This window comes from Strix aluco, chromosome 6 (assembly GCF_031877795.1).
Source record: "Strix aluco isolate bStrAlu1 chromosome 6, bStrAlu1.hap1, whole genome shotgun sequence".
Lineage (NCBI taxonomy): Eukaryota > Metazoa > Chordata > Aves > Strigiformes > Strigidae > Strix > Strix aluco.
In genome coordinates this window covers 26,722,635-26,738,053 of record NC_133936.1, presented here as the reverse complement: position 1 = coordinate 26,738,053, position 15,419 = coordinate 26,722,635, and the positions used below count along the sequence as shown (strand labels likewise).

General features: G+C 42.4%; 1 protein-coding gene across 1 annotated transcript in view; it reads left to right on the top strand.

Annotated features, from left to right (window-relative positions):
* Positions 1-15,419, top strand: part of TTN (titin) — a 242,809-nt gene that overhangs the window by 33,500 nt on the left and 193,890 nt on the right. Inside the window, exons 41-44 of the mRNA XM_074829250.1 lie at positions 412-696; positions 798-923; positions 2,926-3,114; positions 7,394-7,450. Of these exons, the coding sequence (XP_074685351.1) occupies positions 412-696; positions 798-923; positions 2,926-3,114; positions 7,394-7,450 (657 nt within the window). The remainder of the gene's footprint in view (positions 1-411; positions 697-797; positions 924-2,925; positions 3,115-7,393; positions 7,451-15,419) is intronic.

Genomic DNA, 15,419 nt, shown 5'->3' with positions numbered 1-15,419 from the left:
GCTCTACTGAAATAGCTGTCTAGCTGATGAAAATGCTATAGCAGTTCTTTTCCCCAGTGTATTTATTTAGATCAGGAAATTCTCAAGTCCAAATAAAGGTGATTTGTTCATATGTACAAATACGTTTTGCCAGAGGAATCAACCTAACAATTCTTGGGCACATTTTGCCAGAAAACACTTAGGCCAACACAGCTAATTATGGTAAGGCACTTCCTGCTAGATCATTCCCCCTGTACCAAGGAAAAGGGCAGATTTTTGTGGGCACACAAGATTGGGAATAATAAGATTTAAAAAAAAAAAAAAAAAAAAGTCTTTGCTAATATTTTTGAAGTCTTGATAAATATCAGTAATGAGATTTCTCTCTATCATTCTTTCTCCCCTCCCCTTTCCCCTTCACCCCCCAATTTGCAGCTCCAGAGCCACCCCAGATTATTCAGGAGCTAGAGCCAACCACTGTGGAGTCTGGCAAACCTGCCCGCTTCTGTGCTATGATATCAGGCAAACCTCATCCCAAAATTTCCTGGTACAAAGATGATCAACAACTTTCTCCAGGTTTCAAGTGCAAATTTCTTCATGATGCACAAGAATATACTCTATTGCTGATTGAAACTTTTCCTGAAGATGCAGCAGTGTACACCTGTGAAGCAAAAAATGACTACGGAGTTGCTACAACTTCAGCTTCACTTTCAGTGGAAAGTGAGTTTCCCATGCTCATAGCAGTGTCTGTGAAATGAGATTGTCAACATGTGTGTGATCTTCTTCATCTTTAAAAATGACTTCTTTTTCTTATCCTTTAGTCCCAGAAGTTGTTTCTCCTGAGCTAGAAGTGCCAGTGTACCCACCTGCTGTCATAATACCACTGCGTGATGCTGTTACATCCGAGGGACAGTCTGCTTGTTTTCAGTGCAGAGTTACAGGGACAGGTGGGTTTAATGAAATCCTGTACATCTTTTCATCTCTCAGAATTTTTCATCTTGAACTCAGAAAAAATGCAACAGTATATGTGCTGGGATAAGTCTTTCCCTAATTATTTGATATACACACACATCAAAGTGTTATTTGCTCACAACTATCAGTTAAGCAAGTCATATGTCAAAGGTGGCATCAAGCATGGAAGTTATAAACTGTCATAAACATTAAGCATTTCTAAAAAGAAGGTCTGTTTCAAAAAATTTGTCTTCGGCAACTTCTCAGCATTTCAAATGCTAACTGATGTTGGAAAAATGTCAGTGAGTAAAATGCAGAGTTTCAAAACAGAGTATGATGGTGGAAAAGCATTATCGTGTTAAATGAACATAATGAAGTTCCTGATGACATACAGTGTCATGATTTTCCTTAATTAATTTGCTAGTTTCAGTTACATAGAACATCATTCTACAATTAAAATAATTATTTCCAAGTTAACACAAAACCAAATAAAACTACCTTTCCTCACTTCAATAAATGGCCTTGAATATGACTAGTAATAAAATATTCACATGGTAAACTGCAGAATATGATTCAGTTCCAATCCCAAAGAATTTACAATTACTTAAAGGTAAATAAAACTCTAAATTTAAAAATAATTCTGAGTGATAGCTTGTAAAAATCCACATAAAATTGATAATAGACGTAGGGAAATATATATAATTTGCATTTCCATCACTTGAAATCAAACTTCAAATTTTTTTTTAAAAGAAAAGCTTTACGACAAATATGATTCTGATCTAGAAGTGGTGCTAAAACTAGAAAAATACATGTTGGAAAGACTGGCTTTCCCTTTGTGCAAAGCATACTAGTGTATGCTTTTCTACAAAAACTGTATTTATATGAATGTGAAAGCTGCATGTACAGCGCAGAGCATAAGGATCCTTTCGTCTAGGTCCCCTTTCATAGAATCATATAATTGTTTAGGTTGAAAAAGACCTTTAAGATCATCAAGTCCAACCTAAACCTAACACTGCCAAGTCCATCACTAAACCATGTCCTTAAGTGCCACATCTACACGTCTTTTAAATACCTCCAGGGATGGTAACTCAACCACTTCCCTGGGCAGCTTGGCCAATGCTTGACAACCCTTTCAAATGAAGAAATTTTTCTCACTGAAAATTTCCTTTATTGAACACTGTATCCAAATGGAGTTGCATACATCTCACTTGTGTTGTGAAAACCTTTTATATTAGGTTAGGTAATACATGATTGCAAATACAGTTGTTTAACGATACACACTATGAAGCTGGCTATTGAAAACAAGGTCTCTTTCTTCTGATGACAGTCATAGCACACTATTTGTGTAAAAACATTTGATTAATAATGTAATGTAGTGCCAGGTGGAAAGGCAAGGTTAAAGTCTGCTTCAGTCCTCTCCTTTCCCAAGTCTACAAGAATCTATACAAGTCAAGTAACACGACATTTTATATAGGAATTTTACAAAGGTACAAAGACAGGATCTTTCTTTAGAAATATGAGGTGTAAAACTTAAAATATTTGCAACAAAAAGAGGCAAGGTACTGTCCTTAACAAAATAATATTCTGTTTTAATTTCTTTAACCTGTTCAGCTCAACCTAGTGATTTTATAGCCTGTTTAATCAGGCAATTGTAACAGAATCCCTTTTTAAAAATGAGACTCTCTCCGATTTTAGTAGTAGCAAAATATTTTTAAATTTATACATTAAGAGGGGAAGGGAAAAATTATTTTACTCAGGAATATAGCAGCACCAGAATCAGTTTTCCCATACAAATATTTCCAATGCAGAAATCAAAACTTTAAAGCAACAAGTAGACCACTTTCCACTGATCATACATTACCAGAGTAATACAAGGCACATTTAAACTTAAAAAAGATACTTGAGATTAAGATTTCTGACAGATATAAATATAAAAATAGTGTTTATTTACTAGACAAATATCTTACACTTTTTGTCTTCTTTCTGTTCCTTGAGCAGATCTGAAAGTCTCTTGGTACAGCAAAGAGAGAGAGATCAAACCATCGCGTTTTTTTAGAATGACTCAGTTTGAAGACACTTACCAGCTGGAGATTGCTGAAGCTTATCCAGAGGATGAAGGAATCTATACCTTTGTGGCTAGTAATTCTGTAGGCCAAGTGACAAGCACTGCTACCTTGAAGTTGGAAGGTACAGTGTGCAATTAAAGAAGATATCTTGTTTAGGTCATGTTCCAATACTAACCTTAATATACACTGATGATTATATGTGAGTCGTTGTCTGTCATGTTGTCTTTTAACTCAATTAATTGCTACTATTTACAACGTCCACAGCCTACATTTATGTCTCCAAAATATAGGTCATGCACAGGAAAACTTATTCCACAATTTTTCAATGTTCCAATAACCTCACCTTTCCATTCTCTCCAGTATTAGAATCTGTCATTCACCAAAGATGGTAGAAACCCTCTTTCTAATAGAAGTGCTTTGCTTACGCATTCTTTGATTTGACTGTGAGGAGAATCTAGTTGGAGCTCTTGTATAAAATAAATTAATTAAAATGTTGGAAAACATGTTAAATAGAGGTGTGTACCAGGTAATTGGGCGGCTGAAAAGAAATAGGTTATGTTCATATGAATTGGTGAACTGATGAATTGACCAAAGTTTTAGAGAATTAGCTATTTAAGTTCTATATTGTCCTTGATATTATTTAACCATAAATATTTTGTTTTCTTTTTGCAACAGATTTTATAAATGATGAATTAGAATAATTCATGCTGTTTATTTGCAAGTTAGAAAAAAAAATCTTGAATGAGAGAGGAAATTTATTGTAGTGTAGGGTAAGAAATTAAAAGTTGACATGCTTCTTTTCAGGATTTAAAAATGTTGAAGAAGTTACATCAGAGTCCCATTGGTATGTTTCTTCATCTGTTTCACTTAAGGAGGAGTCTATTGGCCAAAGGCCCACCTTTATCCAGCCTATTTCAAGCTGCAGGGTATGCAGCGGGGAATCAGTCAGATTTCAAGCTAGAGTCTCTGGCATGCCCAAACCAAAAATCCAGTGGTTTCATAATCAACAACTCATGTTGCCAACAAAAGACTTAGTTTTCCACTTTGATGAGTCTACAGGCACAGCTATACTGATAATAGTAGATGCTTTCTTAGAGCATGCTGGCCAATACTCTTGCAAGGCAAGAAATAGTGCTGGAGAAACAACTTGTACAGCTACACTTACAGTGACTGCAGAAGGTAAAGCCCCATTTTACTTCAAAGGGATTCAGTTTGTTGTATACCACACTTTTATGCTGTTACTAATGTTCTTCTTTCCTTGTTTCACACCCTTTCTTTATCAGCTAATGTTAGTAGTACCTACCCTCTGTAACCCAGCCACTCTCATTTCTTCTGTTCAAGCTATAACATTCAGAAATTTGCAAATTTTTATCTTGATATAGGTCAAAGAATAGCATTTTACTGAAGGCATTCAGATTTTTAAAACAAGTAATTACATGATCTTTATAGCATTGACCGAGGTATTTTGTGCCATCCTTAGGAATAAAAAAAAAGAAAATACCTCCTTAAAAAGTTCCATAATAAGTTTCCAATACTAAAATGGACAACTTCAGTGAAAGAAGAGACCAGCATCAACTGTGTATCAACTGCATGACTAGCTTAGGCATCACTTGTCATTCATATATGTGAATGCATAATCTTTGTGGCAAGAAAGTAGTGCATCTGGCATGCTGAGTTTTCAAATGAAGATCATTCATTTTCCATCCTCCATGCTGTTTGATTTTGTTCAGAGCATGGTCCAGTAAAGTTCTTTAGATACTAATATTGTTGTTATTTTTGTTACTTGATTACACAGTGCAAGCCCTAGATAGGCAAAGTTCTGGGAAAGATGTAAAAGAATCTATCCGGTCACAGGCTATATCAGAACTTCATGTTGCTCCTCTCACGAAGAAGAACATTAAAACTTTTCAAAAAGAATTTAAATCAGTGCAACAACCATCACAGGAATTGGGTGTACAGGTTTTTGAAAGCTTATCAGAAAGTTTGACCATGAAGGCTACATCAGTTGAAGAAATGGAAGCCATGCACAAAACAATTCTTTCCCAAACATCTCAGAGCACCAGGATCTTTATGACCACTGCTCAGGAAATGAAAGATGTTCCTCCAAAGATTCTCTTGCAGCTCAGAGACCTAACTGTGAAATATGGTGACACTGCTCAGTTCATATGTGCCTTAGAAAATGAATTCTTCTCTGAGTTTCATTGGGCCCATGAAGGTGAAAGGATAGAAGTGTCTGAAAAAGTGAAGATATCACAAAATGGAAGTGTCCTACTGCTCACAATCCTAAATACCCAGCTGACAGATCAAGGACTGTACAGTTGTACTGTATATAATGATTACGGAGGGACAACAACTGCTGCAATACTAACAGTCAAAGGTGGTTATCTGACTTTTAACAATTATGACTTACCTTTTGCAATTTCATTATCATTTCCTACAGCTTACTCATATTTCCTTTATTATCAGTATTTAATTGAGAAAGCTCTAGTAATAATGCTTTGGGTTTTTTCCTCCACATTTACGGCTCTGTTCATAAGTGACGTGCAGTACTGGGAAGTTGATATTGTAACTTCATGCCTCTTCCCAGCAAGTCATAGATGTCTGAGTTTTTTTATTCCTCATATCCTTCATGATATGCAGTGAGATGTAAAGCAAAAGAAGCTGATAGGAATTTTTGCATTTTGAGAATTCCTGAAGCTGGACTTTAAGGAAGATTAAAACGTCAGATAAGCAGTGTTGAACTAGGTAACTGGTCATTTCAAACTCTGAGTCCAACTTGTTTCCCATAAATTCAAGGTTCTGGTTCCAAGGTTGACAGTATAGGTCAATGTACTTGAAAGGATTAATGGGTGCAAGTTTTGTATTACTGCACTAATGAATTGTCTTCTACCCTTCATTCTCCCTGAGATATAAGTATTTATTTTTGCTAAGACTTCTTCCACTTCTTTCTGATATTAGTGTATTAAAATGTTAGTAGTGTACCACTGGTGAAGACCCACAAAATGTATTATCACCACACTAGAGAGGTGATAGTATTTCTGCTGAGCTCAAAACAATAAAGAGCAGAAAAATAAGATGAATAATGAGGAAGCCATTGACCCTGCTGATTTGGCTCTTACATATTGAAGTTTCTTTCTTTACTCATGAGCTGTGCAAAGGCTTCAGATAATCTTCCACTACCACTTTCTAAATTGAGGCTCTAAGTTAAAAGCAAAGTTGTGCTTCTAACAGGCATTACAGAGCAAGTCTTAGTCCCATGAAAGTCCCATAGGCTTAACTGGTACCTAGAATTAGCCCATCATGAATAGAGCTCTTAAATGTGTAATCACTCATGTTTAATAGCACTGTAAAACTAATATGCTGGACATTCTTTCAATACTAATTCTTGGGTTTTTCCTCCTAAGTATACGGATATTTTTAATTCCTGCAAAACATCTGACCTAATCCTTTTCCTAACTTTATTCTTGCCTAGCAAAAGAAGCACAAGCCAAAGCAGTAACAAAAATTACCCTTGAATCAGATACTAAAAGCTTTAAAGCAGCCAAAGATTGTCAGTTTAAAGCATCTGAAGTTAAGCAAGAATCTTCCAAGAAAACCTCGAGCTTGTTTATATCTACATCCCAAAGACCATATGAAGCTGAGAAGCAAAGAAACAGAGTCTACTATCCTGATGTTGTGCCATGTGAAGACATCACAGAAACTGATGCTGAAGCACCAGAGTTTCTTGAAACTCTGCCTTCAGAAACCACTGTAAAAGAAGGAGATGATGTGTTACTCTTTTGTATAATGAAAGGTGTGCCTACACCTTGCGTGGTCTGGCTGTGCAATCAGCTAATAGTTGAGGAGTCTGCATTGTGTTCCTTAAAACATGATGGGCCACTGTGCAGTTTAAGACTGTTGAAAGTCGGTCAGAACCACAAGGGTATATACAAGTGCAGAATAGTTAATCCTGCAGGACAAGCCGAGTGCAGCACCCATCTGAGAGTGACAGGTTGGCAACTGCATGTTCCTTCCAAGTATCAATTCCTCATGCATAGCATCTTTGCATTCCAGTATATTCATTCCCTGAGAGATGATAAAGAACAAGAAGCATCTCATTAGTCTGTGGATTGTTTAATGTTTTCTTCAGGGATTTAAGGCATGATAAAGGCATGTTACAATAGAAACTTTCCCCTACCCTGCATAAAAGAAAGCAAATCTTATAGAAAAGTGTATATTGAAAGCATTTGATTAGTGTGTTCTCAAAATTTATCAAGTGTTTGAATTGTTTGGCATGCATTTATGTATATGTATGTGTGAATTTCTGTATATTTGCAAAAGAGATTGGATGTTTTTACTACATAAAGCATTGATTGGCATATTTCAGCTATAGCTCAAAAATCTTTCTCTTTTTATTCTAGCTCCTGAAAAAATTATTCACAAGAAGCTAGAGGAAGAGATTGAAATGGAAGTGAAAGGTACAGTCACCAATGAAGTTCCACTGAATAATTAGTACCAGTAATTAGTAATATTGTGAAAAGCTTTCATCTGCTTACATGTAGCGTCTGATGGGGAAAGACAGACACACTTTAAAGCATATTGGAACATGTTGCATGTTTGTTTTGATATGCAAAGGATTACCTGCATTATAAGGTTATTTAAGTTTTAAAATGTTTTTAAAACTTCAAATTTATGATTTTTCAGCCATATTCTTAACTTTTACTTCATGCTTTGCAGCTGTTCACAGAGCTTTTATTTGTTCAGTTTCCTTTTGAATGCATGGAATAGTTTACTTCAGAAGGAAGTTATACAAATCTTAATCATATTATTTTTAAGCAAGTCAGCAACCTAACATTAATGAGTTCAATGGACACTACTGGATGGATGGATGAAGTATACTAGAAAGCATTTGTTGTTTAGGATATGTGAAAGCTACACATTCCCATTGATTCCTTGCACTTTTTTACATACATTAATTCATCATTATACATCTCTTACCCTGGCTTGCAGATAGCATACGTGGTTCATGTTGCTTGCTTTTTTCCTGTGCATAACACTGTGAAGTTAGTGGCTGTATTAGTTCGAATAAACGCCTTCTCATTTCATGTTAGCTAATTACTTACTTTTTAAAAAATATCTTTCAAAATATTTTTTCTCAATTGTTTGAACATTTAATCTACAAACAGAGGGGTCAGAAAGGGCGTTTATTCTACTGTCTGCAAGTCAGGTAAGATTTTCTTCTTTGCCACCCAAAGACACACAGCTTTTCCAGGCAGCAAAAACATACACGCAGAAGAACGTGTTATTTTGAAATTCATTTTTGCTTGTTCAAGAAGAAATTTCCACAGTCTGAAGAAAGAACAGACAACGAACGATTTTCGTGTCAATCTTTAAAACAGAGCAAGGCGTTGCGTTTATTCGAACAAATATGGTGAGTGAATTACTTTTTTTTTCCTGGGTGTGTGATGAAATCTGTTGCATGCCCATTTTTTATTTCAATATATTGCTATTTCATTTTTTCAATCAGATGGCAGGCAGAGTGTGGCATGTTGTAACCCAGTCTCCTTCTCTTGCAGAACAGCACAGCAAGGCGAACCTTGAGGAACCTGGGACAGCGGCGGTGCTGGCTTGCTCCCAGAACTGTAAACCCACCTTCACGCAGGGCCTCAAGTGTAGGTCTGTCTTGGAGGGGAACCCTGCACTCTTCCAGTGCAAGCTGGTGGCATGCCCAGCGCCCCACATGTCCTGGTTTCACAACAACCGTCCGGTCCACCAGGACTGCCGCAAGGTGATCCGCACTGAGAGTGAGGAGCACACGCACCATGCCAGCCTGGAGGTGCGGGATGTGCGGGAGCACGATGCTGGCAGCTACCGGGTATTTGCTATTAACAGTGAGGGCTCAGCTGAGTCCACTGCCTCATTGCTGGTGGCACGCAGTAGGGAGGAGCAGGGCTGGGGTTTCACAGGGAAAGCAGAGTGGATGCAGGAGAGTTGGGAGTGCCTGCTGCAGCAGCGGTGGGAGGACCGGCTGCGGGTGGTGCTCCGCTGCACTGGTTCGCCCTTTGACAAGGGGCAGGAGGCTGAGCAGTTGCTTGGGAACCTCTCCCCAGCCCGAGGCATGGTACGAACCATTCGTTTCCAGAGGCTGCCACTGGTGGGGCCTCACCGTCCAGGGCTGGCATGTGGTAGGGAGCACAGTGGCCAAGTGGCGGATGCTGAAGAGCTGCTGGATGAGGAGATCCGTTGGAAGCTGCAGCGGCTGCGCGAGGCAAAGAGGGCAGTGCTGAAAAAGAAGCAGGAATCCCTCATGTCCATGCCCCAGGGGGGCCCTCTTGGGAAGCCCAGCCCACCTGAGGCAGCTGCTAGGATGGATGGCTCAGAGCCCCTCGTGGTACAGGTAGAGAAGGGGTACTGCGGGTCCAAGGCTGCAGGAGAGAGATGGCAGATGCCAGGTGGGCTCCTGGAGGCCTGCCCACCCCTCTTTGTCCAGGAGGTCAAGCCTCAGGAGGCTGTTGAGGGAGACAGATGCACATTCTCCTGCCTCTTCCATGGCCGCCCACAGCCCACAGTCACTTGGTACAACAATGACAAGCCTGTGGGACGCATCCGGGGCACTGCTGTTCACACCACAGAGTGCCGGTCTACACTGACCTTCCCATCCCTGCTCCCGCAGCATGGTGGCACCATCACCTGTGTCATCTTCAACCCACTGGGCACAGTCAGCACTTCAGCTGCACTCCACGTGAGGCGGCGGATGCCAGCCTATGAGGCCATGAAGAAAGAGGAGGAAGAGGAAGGGAAGAAAGAGGAGGGGGAGGAGGAGGAAGAGGAGGAGGGGGAGGAGAAGGTGAAGGAGGAAGAAGAAGGGGAAGAAGAGAAGGTGGAGGAGGAAGAAGAAGTCAGCCTGGCCTTCACAACAGTGCAGGGACTGCCAAGTGTAGCTCAAGACTCAGACTTGCTCTCGCTGCCTGTGGAAATCAAAATCACTGCACCCACTCCAACACCAGAACAAGACACAGAGATGAGGGAGACTACACGGCCCTCTCCAAACCAGGCTGCTCCTACCATAAAACACAAGTTCAAATTTTCATTTGATATGGGAAATGACCCACCCCAAATTGTGGTAGAAGCCCCAGCACACATTCATTGCCATGAAGGGGAGGCAGTGGTGCTGGAGTGTGCTGTGTCTGGGCAGCCTCCACCAGCTGTGGTCTGGTCCCTGAATGGCCAGAACCTCTCTGCCAGTGAGAGGCTGAGGTTTGAAGAAGGCAAGAATGGCGTGTACCGCTTACACATCCAAGGGGTCTCTGTTGCAGATGCTGGGCTGTATTGTTGTGTGGCCAAGAATGTGGCTGGAACAGCACAGACTGCTTCTGAGCTGACAGTGCAGCCCAGTGTGCCCAAGTTGTATATCAAGGATGGAGGCACTGAGGAACTGCCTGCCATGGACCATGTTCTGCACCTCCAAGGCCTCAGCACACTTGGGAAGGATGAAGAGGAACAGATCACATGCTCCAAGGAGGAGGAAGCCCACCTACCCTGGTCACCAAGGCTGTCTCGATCTCCTGGTGAGCAGTTGGAAGAGGAATGTGAGAAAACTCCTGACTTCAGGGAAATTGAGATGGAGGAAACAATGGTGCTGGACATCATGGAAGTTTATCCAAGGCAAGAAACGGGTTATACAGAAGAAAGTGTGAGGGATACAGATGGAATTTCTGAGATGAGACAGCGGAGGGGAAAACCTGTCTCTGAGGAACGGCGTTTTGTAATGGATGCCACTGAGCTGCACCTCAACATGTCCAGGGAAGACCATGAACTGGTGGCCAAGGACTCAGGTCACTTTTCAGAGGAGCTGGAGGCTGAAGGAGACAAGGTGATACCACATATAGATACTCTGTCCTGGGACATCTTAAAGTCACCATTTATGGAAGTGAAAGGGCAAACACATGCCTCTGAGCAGTCTGCTCTGGCAAAGGAGTGTGAGGATTCCCAATTTTTCATTCCCATATCACCTGTGGTGCAAGAGGGAAGTGATGTTTACATGGAGGAGAGCGATGGCCCTGCCTGGAAGGAAATGTCTCTTGATGTGCCCCTTGTAGAAGAGCCAAGTGTGCCCCACCTGCAGGACGACATTGCAAGCACACCCACAGAAGATCAGTTTGGCTTTTATGACTTCTGTATGGAGGAGCAGCAGGAGGAACAGGCCAAAGAGCAAGAGAGATCAGTTGATACTCAACAGGACATCGAGGTTGATGATAATCTTTGTAAAGAAGAAATGATTGATGCTAGGGATGCCGCACTCTGGGAAGTGCACAATGATGGACAAATGCTGCAAGAAATGGAGTCTGATGCAGGCAACTCTTCTGTGGATCTAATCTTCACTCCTCCTGGCATAGAAAACTCAGGTCAGGATTTTACTGAGGAAGTTGAGGTTAACCTAGAAGAAGTGCGTTTGAAAGAGCAGCTGTTTCCATCTGAGACTGATGAGACTAATATCACATTTGATCTGAAGAAGTTTGTGGAGCCTTTCCCAGCTGCAGAGACAGTGGACACAGAACAGGCACAAACCCCCACAGCTCTGGAGAGTGTGGAGGTAGGAGTGACTGAGTTTATCTCCCCTGTGCACCAACATGATGTGCTTGTGGAAGAGATGCCTCTAAATGAGGAGCTGCATCAGAGCTACAGGATGCAGCAGGAGGAGGTCACTGCCCAGAATGAGGCACAGTCAAGAGAAATTGGAAGGGTTGATTTGCGAATCCCTAATGGTGCTCTTGGCAGCACCATGATATCTGCTGAAGAGGGATCTTCTGCTGAAGAAATTAATGAGTCAGAGGTGAATGTCTGGGAGGAGGATTCACTTGAGGGACAAATTCATGGTTTTCTGGTGGAGTCCACAGAAGATTTCCAAAGAGGAGTGCAGGAAACACATGCATGGGAGAATGTGGAACTACTGGAGACCACAGACTCCCATAGTGACAGCTTCATCATTGACTTGAAAAAAGCTGCACGTGAAAAGAAACTCCAGGCTGGGCATCAGGCTGAGGAGAAAGAAGGTTCTGGGATAGAAAAGGTCATTGAGACACAAATGAGCAGCTCTACCTGTGAGATAGAAAGCACAGATTCCCCTGAGGAGCTGCTCAGGGACACCCAACAGGAACCAAACACAACCAAGGGCTTCTCTTTTGGGCAACTCTTACGTGGTTTAATAATGAATGATCCTGTGGCACAGAGGGAGCAAAGGAAGGAGTCTTGGGGCAAGAAGAAGACTCCCACAGAGGAAGCTTCTGAGAATAGCCTGGATGGAGAAGGACTGTGGGATGATATTTCTGCAGATCCAGAGCCCAACGTTGTTCAAGCCTCAGAGCTGGAGCCTGCCTTGTCCCTGGCCAAGAATTTAAGGTCAACTGGGAGGCAGGAAACTCCAGATCTCAAAGAGACAGTTCAGAAGGAGCAGCGAGAGACCATCACTTCACTGGAAGTGGAGGAGGTTACCTTCAGCATGGTTTACGACTATTACAACAACCAGCAGGAACTCACCCGACCCTTCTCTCCTGAGTCAGAAATGTCTATAGAGCTGGAGAGCAGGAGCGGAGAGGAGTCACCTGATTCAGACCACTTCTACACACCTCCCTCCTCAGTGGAGATCTTTGAAACTGCTTCATCAGCATCCTACCACACACCACTCAGTACGCCCGAGCGCTACTCCACACCGTCCGAGGGCTCAGGGTACAGCACACCACCCGAGCACTACTCCACACCGTCCGAGGGCTCAGGACACAGCACACCGCCTGAGCGCTACTCCACACCGTCCGAGGGCTCAGGACACAGCACACCGCCCGAGCGCTACTCCACACCGTCTGAGGGCTCAGGACACAGCACACCGCCCGAGCGCTACTCCACACCGTCCGAGGGCTCAGGACACAGCACACCACCCGAGCACTACTCCACACCATCGGAGGGTTCAAAATGCAACACACCCTCAGAGCACTACTTCACACCCTTCGAGGGACCCTGCTCTGCATCAGGGGACAGCACGCCACCAGAACGCTACCAGACACCCACTGGAGAATATATGGATGCCCTGACCATGCTTCCACTCTGTGAGAGAAGGCAGCAGCCTCCAGACCAGCCACAGGCTGAGGTGTTTATGACCCCCTGTGAAGCCCTGGAGCCATCAGGCAGGGAGATGCCACCTGCCTTCGTCAAGGCATTGAGCAGGAGGCGGCTGTATGAGGGTAGCACACTGAGCCTTGTGGCTGAGGTGGTGGGTGTGCCCAAGCCAGGGGTGAAGTGGTATCATAATAAATCTTTGTTGGAGCTGGGTGAGAGAGTGCGGATAGAGAAGGATGGGGACAAATGTGTGCTGAAGATCACTAATGTCCAGAAAGCCGATGGAGGACAGTATCTGTGCCATGCAGTGAACATTGTCGGGGAAGCTAAAAGTATTGCTCAGGTGGAAGTCTTGTCTGAAGATGGGAAGTCACTAGCACTGCCCCCCCCTGTCACCCACCAGCATGTTATACACTTTGACCTGGAGCAAAACACATCTTCAAGGTCACCTTCACCACAGGAAATCCTCCTGGAAGTGGAGCTGGATGAAAATGAAGTGAAGGAGTTTGAGAAGCAGATCAAAATCATAACCAGTCCTGAGTTTAGCCCAGATAAGAAGAGCATGGTGGTTTCCCTGGATGTCCTTCCACTTGCCTTGTTGGAACAAGCTGCAGGCTTGGCCACAGCGGAGAATGAGGATATAAAAATAGATTTCCAAGTAACTGAAATGCCTCCCCGCTTTGCTGTGCCCTTTGCAGATGTCAAGGTGACAGAAGGCTTGGAGGCAGTGTTTGAGTGTGTGGTAACAGGTACTCCTGTCCCAGTAGTGCAGTGGTTCAGAGGCAACATCTGTGTGACACCTGCCACAGGGAAGTATGTTGTGAGTCAGAAGGAGGGACTTCACAGTCTGAAGGTCCAAAATGTAGGTCCTTCTGATGGTGGCTGGTATCAGTGTCGGGCAATCAATAGGCTGGGAGAAGCAATGTGCAAAGGCTCCCTTATAGTCTTGGCTCAACAGGGAGCAAGCGCTAAAGCAAGCAGTGAGACAGTCACGGCCAGTGAACCACACAAGGGCCAGAAGTGTGATTTGCTTTTGAGTAAGACTGTGAGCCCGGGTGACCAGTCAGAAATAGAGCTGGAGTTTGAGTTCAAGCCACACATAGATGACTCAGAGAAAGCGATCCAACTGCTTGCGGTGACTCAAAAAGAGCAAGAAGTGGAAGGGGAGAAGTGTGTCAACGTTAGTTTTGATGTGTTTGCAGAGCCGTCGCGAGAGGAACGGGTTGAATTTAGGGCAGAGGACTCGGAGAGCTGCAGCTTTGAGTTCCAGGTCACAGAAGCCCCTCCCAAATTTTTGAGGCTCATTTCTGACTACAGTACATTTGTAGGTGCCTCAGCATGCTTCCATTGTCTTGTGACTGGTTCCCCCCACCCAAGTATCCGCTGGTACAAGGATGGGGTGTTGTTGGAAGGGGACAGGTACTGTGCGCAGGAAGAGCAAGGGGGTTCTCATAGCCTTACTATTGAAGACTTGATGCAAAGTGACAGTGGGCAGTACAAATGTATAGCTACTAACAGGGCAGGAACTGCTGAGACTTGTGCTGTGTTAACATTATACTAAATTTCCATAATTTATTTTAGAGTCTGTTTTGAAACACTAAATGTTTCTATGCTGTTCAGTGCAGGTAAAAATGCAACACTCATTTTAGGGGCATTGTTTTTCATCCCTTTAGGGATGAAAACCACTCTATGTGGGCATATTTCTGTCTCACTTAAACTTTCCTTTGTTGGGGAATTTAAGTGAGATTTAATCTGTGCATAGGTTTTGTGCACACTTTTCTGCATTGAGGTATATTTCAGGCTCCTTCCAAGGTCCTTACTCATTCTTGTAAAGATATTTTAATTGACACTCATTTATGTAGGACTAATTTTTCATATAGTGTACATATTCCTGTGTGTCTACATCAGTGCAATCATTATTGTTTTGTGTAGGCTAGAAATCACCTGAAAACATAGAAAACACCTTTTTCTTGTAACCTAAAGGTTTAGTTTGGATATAGTTCTGAGAAATAACTCCTTAAATTGGTATTCCCCCTTCTCACAATGTTGTGTCAGAACATGTGAGTCTCACTAATTGAAATCCTGTGTTTACAGTTTCCATCACTGCAAAATTCTTAGCTCCATGGGCCTCATTCTACTGACTCATGGAATTAAATGACTTTTTTTTAAGTCAAGGGAATTATGTTGTTGTAAAGAAAAGCAACACAATGGGAAGAAAATGAAAGTTTTGCGTTATTAGAGACTGGACAGGATTTTTTTCTCTATTACCAAGTAATAAACATGAAAATATATTTTGTACTGTATCTTTAGATGTTAAAGGGAAAGGAGAGGGAGCAT